A 17,629-nucleotide genomic window follows, 5' to 3' on the forward strand; every position below is an offset into this window, starting at 1 on the left:
CTGAGATTGTACCACTGCCTTCCAGCCTGGTAGCCAGGTGACAGAGTGAAACTCTGTCAAAAAAAAAAAAAAAAAAAAAAAAAAAAAAAAAAAAACTTTATGACAAGTAGAATAAGTATTGTTCATATATTTAAAAAAGGTAAGTGACTATACTCTTTCACATAATCTGTGTTGAAAACAGGTTTGCCCCCAATTAAAACTGGTTAGTTGTGTCATGGAGAGCCTAAGGCTGGCAGTGGGGACCTAATGAAGGATTTGTTTTGTTAATAGTGCCTTACATTAGAATTTAGAAAGTATCTTCACATATGTGATTTCATTGCTTCTTACAATGTTTTCAAATGTTTAATTTTTATAGTGACAGGGTCATTCTCTGTCACCCAGGCTAGAATGCAGTGGTATGATCTTGGATCACTGCAGCCTCCAACTCAAGCAATCCTCCTGCCTCAGCCTCCCAAGTAGCTGGGACTACAGGCACGCACCTCACACCCAGCTGTGTTGCCCAGGGTGGTCCCAAACTCTGGACTCAAGCCATCCTCCCGCCTTGGTTTCCCAAAGTGTTGAGATTAAAGACTGAGAAAACGAGTTTCAGAAAAGTTAAGGCTATACAATAGTGAACGCACACATTTTAGCCCCATTATCTGATTTCTGCAGAACTACACGGCATCACTGAAAAGCTAGAGGGAGAACATAAATGTAAAATATTTCAAAATATTTGAAGTTTTTGGGCAGGAAGCTATTATATTATGTGTCTGTCTCCTACTAAACAGGGACTGTCCTTTCTGTCCTTGTAGTATCTGGTACACAATAGGCCTTTAATACATTTCTGAACAGTTGAGGGCCACCTCCTGTCCCCAGATTATTTTAGAAAATGTGTCTGAGAGCAATCTTTAGAGGGTGTGGAAACTGCTTTTTGATCTTGCAGAGTTTATAGTGTCAGGAGAACAAAGGCGGTGCTTTTGAAAGCCTCTTGATACAGTGAATATTTCTAATGACCACAATTACTATTAGTAATGACCATAACAGTTACATAACTTGTCAAGTTGTTTAAAGTAATTTACAGACATGCATCACTAGATCCCAGAGAAGTCTGTGGCTGTTGCTTCCTGACTTTCCAGAGAGGAAAGCAGAAGTCTGGCCTCTCTCGCAAATTCAGTGCATTTCCTATGCTGATGTAAGTTCTTTTTCATTCAGACTGAATCCCATTGCCTCCTTTGCAAGTGCTACCATTAAAAAAAAATTGTTGACTCACTTTCCAGTCCATGGTTAAATACAATATAATGACTGACCAGCTGTACCTTAACTTTTACCGCAGGAATTAACATACAAGCATGTTTGGCTTTTTTTTTTTTTTTTTTTTTGAGACGGAGTTTCGCTCTTGTTACCCAGGCTGGAGTGCAATGGCGCGATCTCGGCTCACCGCAACCTCCGCCTCCTGGGCTCAGGCAATTCTCCTGCCTCAGCCTCCTAAGTAGCTGGGATTACAGGCACGCGTCACCACGCCCAGCTAGTTTTTTTGTATTTTTTTTTTTTTTTTTGAGACGGAGTTTCGCTCTTGTTACCCAGGCTGGAGTGCAATGGCGCGATCTCGGCTCACCACAACCTCCGCCTCCTGGGTTCAGGCAATTCTCCTGCCTCAGCCTCCTGAGTAGCTGGGATTACAGGCGCGCACCACCATGCCCAGCTAATTTTTTGTATTTTTAGTAGAGACGGGGTTTCACCATGTTGACCAGGATGGTCTCGATCTCTTGACCTCGTGATCCACCCGCCTCGGCCTCCCAAAGTGCTGGGATTACAGGCTTGAGCCACCGCGCCCGGCCGCATGTTTGGCTTTATCTGAGAAATTGTTCATAGAAAACTTTGGATTTAATAGCATTTTGAATGTGCACAAGACCTGTGGTGGCAAGTTTGGGAAAGGGAAGAATGCTGACGTTTCTCTGAGTATGAGATCGCCTTAGACAGGACTGTCTTAGAACTGCAGGCCCTTTGAATAGCTTCGATCTGTGTTTGGCAGGATGTTGGTTGGAGACTGAATAAAAATTACGATGAATTTGGTAAAACATAGGGAAAGAGCTTCTACTATAGCAGATGAACATTATTTTCAAATGACTTACACGTGTGTATTTAAAAGTTAACCAGGAACTTTTTAATTATGAAAAATTCTGTCTTTCCCCTATGCTGAAACTCTCCCTTGAAAACTGTCAACAGTTGCTGATTCCTCAGTCAGGGTGGATGAGTTGTTCTTTGTTGAGGGTGGCAGTTAGCATGCAGGGTTTCAAGCATGTAGGACAGCCAAAAACAGAAACATCGTAAATTGCTAACAGGAAAAAAAATTGCTTTCCAGCTGTTTCCAGAATTTCATATTTCAGTCTGGTTGGTGGTACAGTCTCAAAGCGGCCATTTTCACTTATATTCCTGTCAGCCTCATAAAAGACACATGGTTTACATTGTTAGAGAAAAGCTAATTTTTCTTTGTTCACATGTGTTGCCTCAGACATCCCATACACGTTTTATATTTGCTAGCTAAATGGCTCTGATGTAGGCTGTGGCTAAGACAAATAGATTTTTATAGTAACTGTCAGTCGGTATTCTATCCTGCTTGTTTGTTTAACGGCCTGTTTAATTTCATTTCATAATGTTGTTTCTCATGCTTTTCATTTACTTCTTCTACCCCTAAACCCTCATTGCCTTAGTAAAATTCTGCTGAGCTCCAGGTATGAACTGGGGGGCCTGGGGCTTAGAAGAGACACTTGTTTCACACAGAGAGCATGTCATGGAAAGAAAAAGGTAGAATATTGGCTAATGATGGGAAAAAGCCAAACTACCTTCTGCCAAGATTTCTTAAAATTTTGAATAGTTTTGTTTCAATAGCAGCTCTTTCAAGAACCTATTCCCTAATTTCTTGATGTGGTAGACCTGGGGATTCAGTTTCTATGTAGATGACACTAGCAGCCCATGGACATCAGAAATTGTACATTTAGATCCAGCTATAGGTCAGTGTGGAGTTGGCCACTGAGGCTGAACCAGCCAAGAATCCAGCATAACTGGAGTAATCAAGGAATTATGGCATGGCTCATCTACTCAACTTCTGCTCCCTTTCTCCAAATCCCTGTCCCCTCTAGATCAGGGTTTCTCAACAGTGACTTTATTGACATTTTGGACCAAATCATTTCTTTATTGTTAGGATTATACTGTGCACTATAGAATGTTTAGCAGCATCCCTGGCTAGCACTCCTGCCCCAGTCATGACAATCAAAAATATCTCCAGACTTTTCCAAATGTCTCCAGGGTTTGGGGGGTGTGCATCGATTATCCCCAGTTGAGAACCATTGGTCTAATTGGGTGACTTAACTTGAGCAAATTAACTGCCTTTCCTAATTGGGGGCTGTGGATCAGTAAGAAAACATCGTCAATCACAGGCAGGAGTAGAGCCATGGGAACTGAGTGGGAGGAGGATACTGAAGAAGGATGTCTTGGGCATGATGATTTAAACAAATCCATCCTTTAAGCTCCTGATTACACACCAGCTTTTGGCATAATATTTGAGATATTTTCGTTTGCTGTTCTGACCAGGTGACTACCTAATAAAAGCTAAGATGTAGTCTTCTAATTGTTTATAAACTTAATATACTAACTCTATGATGCAGGTGGGTATTATTATCATCCCTGCTTTACAGATGGAGAAACTGAAGCACAGATGGGTTAGAGCTGCCTTGCTGCTAGCAGAAAGCAAAGCTAAGATTCACATCTGTGTCGGTGAGGAAGGAGACCCCTTCCTCTTAAGCTTCTAAGACCACTTCCCTTTAGCATTGCATTTCAAAAGGAGAAGTAAAAGTTGAAAGTAGAAAGCATAAGGTCAGTGCCACTAGCTGGACCCGTAGGTTAAAGATCAAACCCCCCACCCTAGTTCCTATCCTATCTACAGATCACAGGCATGGTATGGAGGAATCTCCCCCGGAAGGCATTGTTCTTGCTTAATCACAATCAGACACCCTCCCTGCCCCCGAGGTCATGTACCCCTTGTTTACCTCATCAATCACGACCCTCTCACATGTACCCTCTAAGATTGTGAGCTTTTAAAAGAGGCCAGGATTTTCTAGTCGGGGAGCTCAGTTCTTGAGACGTGAGTCTGCCGAGACTCCCAACTAAATAACAAGGTACTTCCTTCCCAGTTCGGTGTTCAAGAGGTTTGTTCCCAGCCGCTCCTGCTCCATCATCTTACTCCAAAGTCAGGCCCCTAAGCACAATGCTAGGTCTCCTCTTACAGGAACTTGCCACTCCAATTCCCAGAGATGAGCTAGAAAGGATTAAAGTCTTCTGTATGCTGCACAGCTATTTATTCTATTGATTAAACACTCTTTTTTTTTTTTTTTTTTTTTTTAAATTTTTTGAGACAGAGTCTCACTCTGTCACCCAAACTGGAGTGCAGTGGTGTGATCTCGGCTCACTGCAACCTCCACCTCCTGGGCTCAAGTGATTCTCCTGCGTCAGCCTCCTGAGTAGCTGGGATTACTTGGGGTCAGCACCATGCCCAGCTAACTTTTTGTATTTTTAGTAGAGACGGGGTTTCGTCATGCTGGCCAGGCTGATCTTGAACTCCTAACCTCAGGTGATTCTCCTGCCATGGCCTCCCAAAGTTCTGTGATTACAGGTATGAGCTACCGCGGCTTGCCTGATCAAACATTCCAATAGTGCTTTCTAAGCATGTGCTGGTTATCAACTCATTGCCTCTGGCTTTCAAATCCACCCTTTCTTGTGCCGTTTGTGATACTAGAGCTGGACCCTGTAAACACTTTTCTCTCACCAGCTGGCATGATGTAAATAAAGCTCTGTCCCTGGCGAGACACTGCAGAAGGGCCCTTTTCTTCCTGGTTCCGGGTGCATCCCGGTTCTCGCTGCTGCAGTGCTTAGTCCCAGTGTGGGATATCCAGTGGCTTTCACCCTCGGCGAGCACTGCCTCGTGCAGCTTCTGTTGGGTGGGCCTTCCTGCTTCAACAACACCCCTGTGTGGGGCTTCCAGCTGAGTGTTGCTGGTGTTCCAGCTGGAGTCCCAGCAAGTTTAATGGCACCCCTGCAGGTGGACTCCTGGTGAATCTGAGTGGCTTCCAGCTTCCCAGTCCCAACCTGTAACACCTCAGCGAGCTGCTCTGTCCTCCAGTGGCCACAGCCACACCCTCTCCAAGGCCAAATGTCAGCCTTGGTGGTAGTGGTGGTGGGCTCTTTAAAGCTTGTTCTTGTCTTGGGTACTCTGTTTCGCTTCTAGTAGTGACTAGTCCCTGTATCAGCTATTCCTATTGTCTTTGGAGTTCTTACCCACTAGTAGAAAATCTGCCGTTACTTGTTATTTCTGTCGATCTATCTTCCCCATATACATTGATAAAGCTTCCCTAGCAACTTACTCTGTGGTAACTGTCTCCTGCCTGGAATCCATGTAAAGTGCTAGGCATTACTCCAAATGCTTTGCAAATATTAACTGTTCAATCCCCATAACAACTCTGTGAGGTAACTCCAGTTACTTGCCCCATTCACCCATGGAGAAACCAAGGTAAGGATATGTGTAGAAATGTGCCCAGGTTTACACAGCTGGGAAGTGGTGGAGACAGGGCTTGAATCCAGACAGGTGGCCTTGGAGTCGGTTACTCCAGCTTCTCTGCTCTCTCCTCGTATTTTCTCTAGGATTGTTTTACTGGTTACTCTGCACAAGCCATTTAGACTCCAGAATTTTAGGTATTGGAATTGGTCACCTATTCATAGCTTCTCTTTCTTCTAATCAGTGTTTATGGAGTACCTACCATATGTCAGGTGTTGGCAGAGGAGTAATGGTATTATTGGATGGCTTGTTATGCAATGATGCTAATTTACAGAAAGTGTGTTCTTTCGAAGGACTAGGAACAATTCAATTGAGTTCAAATCTAAGTATCTGAAGTTAAAAACAGGATAGCTGGCTGGGCATGGTGGTTCAAGCTGTAATCCCAGCACTTTGGGAGGCCAAGGTAGGCAGATTGCCTGAGCTCAGGAGTTCAAGACCAGTCTGGACAGTATGGCGAAACTCCATTTCTACTAACAGTACAAAACTTAGCATGTGTCTCTAGTCTCAGCTACTTGGGAGGCTGAGGCTGGAGAATGGCCTGAGCTCAGGAGGTAGAGGCTGCAGTGAGCTGTGATTACACCACTGCACTCTAGCCTGGGTGACAGAGTAAAACCCTATCTCAGAAAAAAAAAAAAAGAAAAGAAAAGATACCAGTTTTTATAGGGAGCACTTTCTACATTGCTGTTTTCTGTAGAAGTTCTTTGGCCATTGTCACGGTCATTCTTCTGAAATAATGGTGTTTTTTTGTTTTTTTTTTTTTTTTTGCCAGAAATCTACATTTCTCAGCCAAATTTGCTTTAGAATGTGCTTATTATTCTGTAAAAGTTGTTTGTGACAATTCTTCCTTTGAAACTGAAACTTAGTGGCAGCCCCAGAAGCTCCTCTGAGCTGTGAGAAAAAAGCAGAGTTCTCAGACAAAGGGGCTTCTGATAATTAATCACTAATGTGTAAGAACCTCGAGTGATGAGAGCAGCATTATGTTTCTCAGATAGAAAGACTGGATTCAGACCGGAGAGCCTTTGCCTGAGGGGCTGCTATAATGAGATTAAACAGTGGGCTCTGCTGAGCAGCCTCCCAGGACTGGGGACCTGGTTCTTCGAAACTAAGAATAAACAGAAAACTTGTTAGAATTCATTTAAAAAGGCCGGGTGCGGTGGCTCACACCTGTAATCCCAGCACTTTGGGAGGCTGAGGTAGACGGATCATGAGGTCAGATTGAGACCAACCTGGCTAATATTGTGAACCCAATCCATACTAAAAATACAAAAAAATTATCCGGGCGTGGTGGCATGAGCTTGTAGTCCTCCCAGATACTTGGGAGGCTGAAGCAGGAAAATCAGTTGAACCTGGGCGGCAGAAGTTACAGTGAGCCGAGATTGCGCCACTGCACTCCAGCTGGGCTACAGAACGAGACTCCATTTCAAAAAAAAAAAAAAAAAAAAAAAAGATTTTTAAAATCCTCTAATGGATTGTAAAGAATAGTATTTAAATTATGCTTCAAATTCTTAGCTAAGTAACAAGAGAGGCAACAGGACTTAGCAACTCTTCTTAATTTTCTCACAAAATCAGAGCAATTGAGATAGCTCAGTACCTTCAAGGAAATGCTGGAACAATGTATTAGTGAGGTGAATTGCTTTTTTCCTTTTTTTTTGTATGTGGTGTGGTCTTTTGCTATTTTATCGTTTGCTTAAGAAATTTAAGAACAAGTGACTGATTCTTTTCTTTTGCTTCATTTTTCAGTACCTGGGGGCAATCTGGAGTCCAAGCCCACCCATGCCTGGATTTTAAATAGGACCTCTGAAACAAGTATGGCAAGAAAGGTGCCCTTACATAGGTCATTGGATGCTGTCACTGGAATGTCTGTTGAGAAATAAACATTTTGTCATCTGTAGACACATGGGGGCGCTTTAAACAGGCAGTGTGGGATGCAGCGTGCAAAGGGAGGGAAGGAAGGAAGGAAGGAAGGAGGGAGGGAGGGAGGGAGGGAGGGAGGGAGAGAAGGAAGGAAGGAAGGAAGGAAGGAAGGAAGGAAGGAAGGAAGGAAGGAAGGAAGGAGAAAGCTTTGTCAAAGGTAGCCTGGAATTCAGGCATCTCTCTGTCTGGTTGTGGACCTGTGCCTGTGTGGGGCTGGGGAGCACTGAGCTGGTCTAGGAAAAGAACTGCAGAGGCCCTTGATCCCCACTTTTCTTGGTGAAATCAAGTTTGAGGTTCAAATTAAGGCTTTCAGAGTCAGAATCTGTTACTTTGGCAAAAAAACTACTTTTAATCTGGTAACGTTTCCCATTAACCTCATTTGATGTCCTTTCCCAAGAGTGTTTAATTAGAATCTCTTTTTCTGATGCCAGCAGAATTGAACTGCTTGTGAATTGAGCTTTAAATTGAGCATGTTGTGTTTCTAGTCCTCCATTGAGGGTGAATTTTGCAGCAATTTGCATTTAACATTCTGTGCCTTGCTGCATTAAGCACTTCTAGAATAGGATCAACAGGACAGAGCTGGAGTATGCAGAGATTCTCAAAAGAAATGTAAATTTGGAATGTAATTGGGAACCCAACAGGAAGGGGTGGATTTCAAGGATGAAGTCTTGGTGGAAGATCTATATGCTACAATGTGAGTTTGAAGTTATTCAATCTTCCTGAATATTAAACTATTTTAACTTCTACTAGGCAAACGTTTAAGAGAGAAGAATCTGTTTTTCTGACTACTGTGCATTAAGTAGAGAGATTAGAGTTTAAAACATTTTAATAGAATGGCAGAATAGGACTCAGATCTCCAGGATCATACCAATAGTTCCACCAGACAGATGAAGATATGTAATATGGTGCTTAAGTGGCCTGACACTGTTATTGAAATTATTGTTTCAAAAATGCAAATTAATAAATGCTCACATGCCCAGGGTCTATAACAAAGGCAAAAATCAGCCAGGTGAGGTGGCACATGCCTATAATTCTAACACTTTGGGAGGCCAAGGCAGGAAGATCGCTTGAGATCAGGTATTTGAGACCAGCCTGGGCACCACAGTGAGACCTTGTTTCTATTAACAAAATTAGCTGGGATGTTGTGGTGCGAACCTGTAGTCCCAGCTACTTGGGAGGCTGAGGTCAGAAGATGGCTTGAGCCCAGGAGTTCAAGGTTGTAGTGAGCCATGAACATGCAATCCAGCCTAGGTGATAGAGCAAGATACTGTCTCAAGAAGAAAAAAAAGGAAAAAAATATAATCAGGTCTGCACACTTTTTAGCATTCTTTTGTTTCTCTTCAGTGACATGGGAGTGTTTGCTGTGCGCTCAGGAATGTGTTTGGGCTTTTTTAACCCTGAGGGAGTGAGGCAAGGTTAAGAGCGGTTGGGTTCAACTCTGACAAAGGCAGGTGCACTCCTGACTTGGCAACTTCATTTTTTCCCCCGTTCCGAGAACTACTTGACTCATCTTTGAAGCGGCCACATTTACACTGACATTTTTCAGTGGCGAGCAAAATCTTGCTACATAAAAACCTGTGCAAAATCCTTTTGTCTTGTGATACATAAATTCAGGGCCTCAGATGGGGTAAACAGGGCCTACAGTGCTGAACATTTATCTTTCTTATTTGAATGAACAACTCTTCCTTCCTTTCTGGAATATGACTTAACATTAAGAATTCCTATTAAATCTCTGGGTACACCGAGAGACCTCAGAAAGCTCTCTACAGAGAGAGCAAATATCCTCCTGTACTTGGCAAAAGAAGAAACAGATGCTTGTGTGGCTTGCAGGCTCAACTGCTCAGGGCCGCTCTGTGGAAGAGAACCAGTGAACCTGGGTTGCCAGAAAAAATGTTAATGTTGAGCTGAGAATAAGCATTTGCCCTTGCAAGTGGCCAACAGATCTGTAGGACACATGTGAGTGCAATGGAAGCAGCGCCCAGACTGGACTGCCCTGTAGTCAAAGTTAGAGGATCTGGGGATATTTGGGTTTTGGGCCACGGAATATCCATTTTCCTTTCCTGAGAAGTACCCTTTTGCATCTAGTTCAGGAACTCTGGGAAGCTGGCCACACCCCAGCTCCAGGAGTGGGCTGTGATTAGTCTATGTAAAGTAGTTCATTGCATTCACTTCTCTTCCCTCTTCCATGACTGGTTTAAGAGACAGGCCTACCGACAATGGTATGCAAGAACTTTGCTGGGATTTCTGAGAAAGACACTTGCTCCATGTACAGGCTTCTAGGATAATTTATCTCCTCTGGACAGTGTGGGGAATAGACGTGAGTCTTAAGAGCATGGTGGCCCTTGGCCACTGTTCTGAATGCAATGTCAACCCAAGGAGGAAAGGAGAGCTGAGATAGTCAAGAGATGGGAGCTGGCTGGGTACAGTGGCTCAAGCTTGTAATCTCAGCATTTTGGGAAGCCAAGGTGGGCAGATACCTGAGGTCAGGAGTTTGAGACAAGTCTGGACAACATGGTGAAACCCTGTCTCTACTAATAATACAAAAATTAGCCAGGCGTGGTGGCATGTACCTGTAATCCCAGCAACTTGGGAGGCTGAGGCAGAAGAATTGCTTGAACCTAGGAGGCAGAGATTGCAGTGAGTTAAGATTGTGCCATTGCACTCCAGTCTGGGTGACAAGAGTGAAACTCTGGACCAATTGGACTTTTCACTCACTGAACCAATAGATTCTTATTCTTTAAGCTAGGCTCAGCTGAGGTTTGTAGTATTTGCAATGAATGTTTCCAACTGCCCGACTACCACATAGTGTATAAGATGATCAGGGTGCATAGCCATCTATTTGTGTGTAACCTAATTGAAAGGGCATTTTTTTTTTTTCTCTGAAAGGTATATCCCAAGAGAAACAGTATTTATTGTTCAGAGCTTTGCACTGCAACCTATAGTCTCTAAAGTTTTTTTGAAAGCACTAAAAAGTACATTCAGTAAGTAGGTGGGTATCAATCAATAAAAGAAACTAGCCAGGTGTCAAATGCAGCATATTTTAATTTGTTTCAAATAAAGCAATATATGTATATATATATTTTCAGAAAAACACCAGATTTTAAATTCTACAAAAGCGCATGTGTCCTCAGCAGATCATGTTTGTCTGATTATTAAGAATTCTTTTTTGTAACATTAACTCTCTAAAGACAATCAATGGACTGACATCACTGCTACAACATAGGTTGCTAACTGAGCCTCTGATCTTCAGCCACATCTTGATATTCCTAACAATGAGTAAATACTGCCTGGCTAAAATGCTGCAAAGTCTTGATGAGAGAAAGCATCAACAGATCAAGCAAAGCCATGAAAGTTATGAAGCAAGCTAGAGCTGATTATTAGAACTAGTAAAAATGATTAAGAGAGGAGACACAACCATACAGGATTTGTATATTCTGATTGACTCTCTTTTGGCAGCGAATTGGGTCAGCACCTCGGGCAGGGAACCAAAACTGAGTGAAAACTGCTCTTTTTTCATCCTAGCTTAGGCCACCAATGTCACAGCCGGGACTGAGAGAACTGCTGCATCTGTGGAAACTTCTATTCTCGTGGGGCAGAGATTGCACTGTGAAACCCTACCAACACTACCCCGAAAGGGCCTGGCCTCCGAGGTGTCTGCAGCGTGCTGCCTTCGCCGGGGCTTTTCAGAATGGGCTGGGGCCTCAGGGGTCTTCGTCCCCAAGGGGGCCTCTTGAATTTTGGCACCACCTTTGTTTTTGGGCCGGAAGCCGTTGTGTGGCTGTCTTCTGTGCTCATGGCGGTTGTTAGCCTTCCCCAGTGGATCGGCTTCATTCCCACTGCCCTGCAACTTGGCAGGCCCATTTAGCCTGTTGTTATGATACTGTGGATTAAATCTCCGTCTTTGGTTAGAAGATCCGTTCTACCAAAAAAGAAAAGAGATAAGTATCAGATGCCAGTAAGTCACAGATGACACCAGTAGACATCAGGGAAACCAAATCTCTAAGCCACAGGTAAGCTTTTTTGATACACTAGAAGAATCAGAAACATGAAGATGAGGTCAAGCAGATAAAATTCTTAATCTTAAAAGAATAGTGGACTGTTTTGTAAATGGAACTGCAAGAAAATGATGTTCAAAGAGGTTACAGACGCGTAAGACAGACAATTCAAAAACTGGGTCAGATAAAATCCATAAAGATGCTTAAACTACAGCAGAATAAAATATAAGCCAGAAGCAGAGTAATGATGATCCTCTATTATGGAGATTTCTGGGACATTCTGTAGAGACTGATAGGGATGGGAAGCACAGAAATTCTATATAGAAAAAGGGTGGGGTCCCTGGCTAAGCCCCACACTCTAGCCCTATTTTCCTGCTCAAATGTTGCCTTTTCCAAAACGCCACTGGTCCACCCCACCCTCCATCCTGTTTCCATAAAAACCCCAGGTTCCACTGGTAGCAGAGAAGAGGAGAAGCAGCTGTATGTCCGAGACTGCAGTCTGACGTCAGAGAGAAGCAGTTTGACTTCAGAGGGATGGCTTGACGGCAGGACTTTGGAAAAGAGTCCAGCCAGAGACAGCCGGACTTCAGTGGAAGAATACTTTCCCACTCTGTCCCATTTCCAGCTCTCCCTCCTGCTGAGAGCCACTTCCATTGGCAATAAAATCCCCTGCATTTACTATCCTTCACTTGTTTCATACAACCTGATTTTTCATGGATGCTGGACAAGGGCTCAGGATACAGAAAAGTGTCACACTGACCCTCTGCCTTCATGAAAAAGCTGAAGGTCTATTGAGCTATTAAACACTCAAGCCATCCTTGGACTGCAAAGCTAAAAGAGTACTGTAACACATGTCCTCTGGGGCTCCAGGGGTCACGGGTACCACCCTAGATGCTGCTACGGGGCTCCATGGAGTTTTGATCCTGCCGGCACCCAAAAGTGCTTGTTCTAGCTCCTGCACCTGTCCACCTGCATGCTCCCCATCCCCCGAGGGGTTGAGAGCTTCAGGCTGAGTAAGTGAGGCACCCCTGTTGCAAGGCCTGCAAAGGGGGCAAGGAAATTTTCCTGTTTCAAGACTGCATAGGAATTCTAATTACATAGGTGAAGAAAAAGTAAAATTCTGTCTGTAACTTTTCTTCTCTAAAGCACCTTTCCTAATTTTTTTTTCAAACAAGTATCTTCACAGTTCAGAAATATTATCTTGGGCAAATATAGGGGTGAAGCATATCTGGCAGGTTTTGGTGGCATGCAGAAATAAGGTGTATTTTCACAGAGGTAATTCATTGTTTTTCTAAACTTTCTGCAGTTATAAGCAAAGAAATGTTGAAGCCTCTACTGAAAAATCATTCCTTCAGCAAATCAGTGGCCAAGAACATAAATGGATGAGTGTAGGGATGCATGGATTAAGCTCCTGCGTGAGGAAAAGATTTCTGAACTCTTCGAGGTCAATAATAGCCAACACTCACTGAGTGCTTACCATATGCCAGGCACTGAGTGAGGTTCTTCACCATGCACTACCTCATTTAACATCAGAATCACCCTTTAAGATAGTTGCTATTATGTGCTTCATTTTAGATGAGGACAAGGAGTTTCAGGTACTTGCCCAAGGTCTATCTATAGCAGGGAAATGGTGGCGCTATTCCCACTTTATATACTGTCTCTTGATTAAGGTTCTTAAGTTGTAACATAAACACAAACCTGTTTTGAAAATCAAACCTCTTATGAAAACATATAATTTTATGAGTTACAAATATATAAGGTTCTTAATTTGTGCACTGTGACTGGATGGTATAGGTTTAGGGCAGACCAACCCCCAATAATTCAGAGCCCAGAGCAAGAGTACAAATGTGGGCCCATACTCCTGTGAAAGGAAAATAAATCTTGCCAACCCCAAATTACTAAGCTAAAGGGAAAAGTTAAGCTGGGAACTGCGTAGGGCAAACCTGCCTCCCATTTATTCAAAGTCACCCCTGTGCTCACTGAGATACAGGCATATCTGATTGTCTCCCTTGAAGAGGCTAATCAGAAACTCAGAAGAATACAACCATCTGTCTTTTATCTACCTAAGACCTGGAAGCTCCCTCCTCACTTCCAGTTGCCCGCCTTTGCCTCCAGTAGCCCCACCTTTCCGCACTGAACCAATGTGCATCTTACACAAATGGACTGATGTCTCATGTCTCCCTAAAATGTACAAAGCCAAGCTGTGTCCCACCACCTTGGGCACATGTCGTCAGGACCTTCTGAGGCTGTGTCATGGGTGCATGTCCTCAACCTTGGCAAAATAAACTTTCTAAGATATTCGGGATTCATACACTATACGTCTGAATGCTATCTCTTCCGAACTCTGGCTCCATCCCACATTGTAAGGGAGCCTTGCACACATGAATGTGGACATTCCAGCCTGCACACCTAAGCTTCGTCTCCACTCCCACCCTTCAGACCAACAGGTGTGGTTTGTCTTCAAGATGATGTATATAGGAAAGTGGTCAAAACAGACCCTGTGAGCAGGCTTGGGCCCACCTGGGAATAGAATTCCAGGGTCTTGAGTGCTGACTGGCAGCACGCTTCGGAATACAGAGTGTAGATTTCAGTGGCCCTGTCTCCCTGATCTCTCTGACTCCTTACTCTGTAGAGACAGCCATGGCTATGCAATGGTCAAGGTTAAGAAAGCTTACTTGAAAACACAGGGCCCAGCCCAAGGGCCCTTCTTACATGGGTATACAGTGTTCTGACTTAGACATCTGAGTGTATTTCAACTTAAATGAGCCATTACCTAAAATGCTAAAACAGAGAATTGAAAAAGTATCTATACAGATAGTACTTAATCTGGCCTCCTTTGTTTTTAAAGAAACTATGAAAAAGGAAAACTCATAGGCTAAATTTTAGACTTAATTATAGCATGATATTTAATAACAAACAGAGAGAGGCCAGGCACAGTGGCTTGCGCCTGTAATCTTAGCACTTTGGGAGGCTGAGGCAGGCGGATTGCTTGAGCCCAAGAGTTTGAAAGTAACATGGCAAAACCCTGTCTCTACAAAAATTATACAAAAAAAATTAGTCAGGTATGGTGGCACACGCCTGTAGTCTCAGCTACTCTGCAATCTGAGGCTGGCAAATTGCTTGAGTCCAGGAGGTTGAGGCTGCAGTGGGCTGAGACTGTGCCAAAAAAAAAAAGAAAAAGAAAAAAAAAAAAAAGAACAAAAGTTGTGAAGATATATTTAGACTACAAGTAAAAACAGATTTTATTATGATCTTTAACTAATGAAGTTATAACATGCTCCTTATCAAGGTGCTATCTCAAAGCTCGTGAAGATTTCAGGGCCTGAGAAACACCTGTCGTGTTATTAACAAGAATTCTCAAAGGCCAAGACAACAGAACCCAACAAGACACCTGTTAGAAAAGCAGCATTTTAAATGACTTACCAAAAAAAAAAACCAAAAAACAAACAAACAAAAAAAAACCAAAAAGAAGAAGAAAAGACTTTCTCTTGGAGATCATAAAAGGTATCTTTATAGCATGCCCAACTTCTATACCATCAGATCCATTTTTTTTGGATGGAGTCTCATTCTGGTGCACAGGCTGGAGTGTGGTGGTGTGATCTCGGCTCACTGCAACCTCTGCCTCCTGGGTTCAAGCGATTCTCCTGCTTCGGCTTCCCCAAAAGCTGGGATTACAGGTATGTGCCACCATGCCTGGGTAATTTTTGTATTTTTAGTAGAGACAGGGTTTCATCGTGTTGGCCAGGCTGGTCTCAAACTCCTGACCTCAAGTGATCTGCCCACCTCAACCTTCCAAAGTGCTGGGATTACAGGTGTGAACGCCTGCACCTGGCAGATCCCAATTTTTTGTTAATGCTCTAAGGATAAGGGGGAAATCACCTCCCAAAGACATAGTGGAGAAGCAGAAGGAGAAGAAAGATTGTTCTTTGGGCACTTGTGTTTTTAGAGGTTATAGTAGATAAGAATGAAGAATGTCATTTTGAAATGTATTCCCCTGCTGAAATTCCAAGAGAAGATTGCACTAACTTTAACCTCTTATTGATCAACTCAACGTAAGTGGAGATTAAAATATCTTAAAAAACAAATGCCAGGTTTCCTCTCAGTAGTAGTTTCAGTGGCCAGGTTCTGAATCTTGTTCCTGAGTCTCTGTGGGTCCCTTCCACATGTAGGCTGGTTTTGGGGCCCCAGGGATGGTAGCAGTCCTAGCCATGAGCCTGACTTGGGTGGACTGTCTGCTCATGGGGTCAAGAGTATATGCAGGCCACTTCCTCCACCTGGGAAAGCACCTGGGAGGCAAAGACAAGAGAGACCAGGGGAGCTCCCCGGAGGCCAGTTAGGCAGTGTTGCTGGGTGGGGAGTGGGTAAGGGCAGGTGGAAGGAGCCTGAGTGTGACCCCAGGAAGCCCAGCATCTAGTAGTTGCTGTTTTCTTCCTCTGGAAACAGGGTGCCCTCCCCACCCCCCGGTACCCTGCACCAGTGTCTGCTTACCTGCTTGTTGGCTGGCATGGCCTGGTGAGAGGGGTCGACAGTGCTGGGGAGACTGCTCACCATTTTGGGGTTTGCTGCTTTGCCTTCAGAGGGCTTATTGTGAGTGGATGATTTTCGGGAAAAATTACTCTGTTTCCCAGAGGTAGCTGCATGCACATTTAGCAGAGGCAGCAGGGAGCTGCAGGGAGTTCTTGAGGAATAGTTGTTCTTTGGATGTGTAACTGCAACAAGAAAGTGCTCAGTGTTATGAGCTGCGCCTTCAACACTGCTGCCTCAGTAACCCATTAGGAAGTGCTAGAAGACGAAGAAACTGGCCAGGAGCTCTACAAAAACTTTCAGAAAGTTTTCTTTTGAAAGATGTTATTTGAAAGGGCACCTTGGTGCTTAAGAGAACAACCAAATTTCTCCTGTGGGAATCACTGAACTGTGATTACAGCATAATCATCCAAGTTGTGAGACATTTGTAAGAAATAAGACATATCTGAGCAACTTAAATATTATTCTTTAGGTCAAGAATCACCAAGGGAAAAGAGATAATGAAACCTCAAGATTTCCTCTCTGACCCTGTCTGTAAATGCACTCTGCCTCGAGATTCCCCATTATCAAACCCATTCTCACCTCCCTGATCGGTTCCCTGGACCAATTGGTACTGCAGACACAGTAAGACTGGGAGCTACGTGGACACTCTGGCCTGTCAGAGCCACGATGTTCTTAGAGTTTGGGAATGGGGTGATACTGGATGTTAGGAATTCTGCTACTCTGGGTCATGCATATCCCCCAAACACAGGGCCAGGCTTGCCAGCCCCTAAGGCATCTTGTATATTTCATTATCGCTCCATTATCCCACCTTTAATCAGCCCCGTTTTCTGCAGCCTCACTGCAGATGTGCACCAATTCCAAGGTCACAGGCAAGGCAAGCTGATCACGCACACCCCCGTCAGGGCTCAGGGCTCAAGGCTCAGGCAGGTCTGCTCAGCATTTATTATGACCATTCCTGCTGCTTTGGAAAGTGATGGTTTCTGCTGGGATGATTTCTATGTGATTACACTGAATTGGAACTGGAGGGAATCGATTCGAGGATAAAACCATGACTTCCCTCTCACAGTTCACCAGAATCTGATTGCCAGCTAGGGCTTTCTTTGATTCTTAAAACTGTCACCAATTTTTGAAAGCAATTTTGTCTGCTCCCTTTGATGGATCAGGTTTAATCCCAGGGTTCTGCTAGAGGATTGGACGGGACCAGTAAGGATCGTAACACAGGAGAAATGGAAAGGCCAGGGATGCATTCCTAGTGTCTTCATTGTATTGGGAAGGTGTGACAGCAAGCTGGGCCTGTCCAAATGTGACCAGTGGATTTCTGTGGCTCCTGTGCTCACCAGATTCAGTTTTACAAGGTCATTATTGTCTGGAGATCAGGGACTATTATTTCCGGTTCACTACCAGTACCTGTGGGTTCTCAGTGTGCTCTCAACAAAGCTGAGAAGGAAGAGCCTTTGGACAATTACGGTCTCTGTCTTTCAGAATGGACACCTGGAATTTAGTAAGGGACCATTTCTCCCACTAGATGGCACCTGAAGTGCTCAGGAGGAAAGGAGGTGAAGGGGTGCCTCCCCACCGCGCCTGAGATGGGTGACAGGGCGTCACT

At 43.9% G+C, this 17,629-nt stretch overlaps 1 protein-coding gene across 5 annotated transcripts in view; it reads right to left on the reverse strand.

Annotated features, from left to right (window-relative positions):
* Positions 1 to 10,525: 10,525 nt before the first annotated feature.
* Positions 10,526 to 17,629, reverse strand: part of SPATS2L (spermatogenesis associated serine rich 2 like) — a 170,789-nt gene continuing 163,685 nt past the window's right edge. For all 5 annotated transcript variants that reach the window (XM_010336460.3, XM_039469500.2, XM_039469506.2 and 2 more), the window contains 2 exons: positions 15,985 to 16,205; positions 10,526 to 11,420 (listed from right to left, as the gene is read on the reverse strand). In XM_010336460.3, the coding sequence (XP_010334762.3) occupies positions 11,025 to 11,420; positions 15,985 to 16,205 (617 nt within the window). In that variant the 3' untranslated portion in view covers positions 10,526 to 11,024. The remainder of the gene's footprint in view (positions 11,421 to 15,984; positions 16,206 to 17,629) is intronic.

This window comes from Saimiri boliviensis, chromosome 5 (assembly GCF_048565385.1).
Source record: "Saimiri boliviensis isolate mSaiBol1 chromosome 5, mSaiBol1.pri, whole genome shotgun sequence".
Classification (NCBI taxonomy): Eukaryota; Metazoa; Chordata; class Mammalia; order Primates; family Cebidae; genus Saimiri; species Saimiri boliviensis.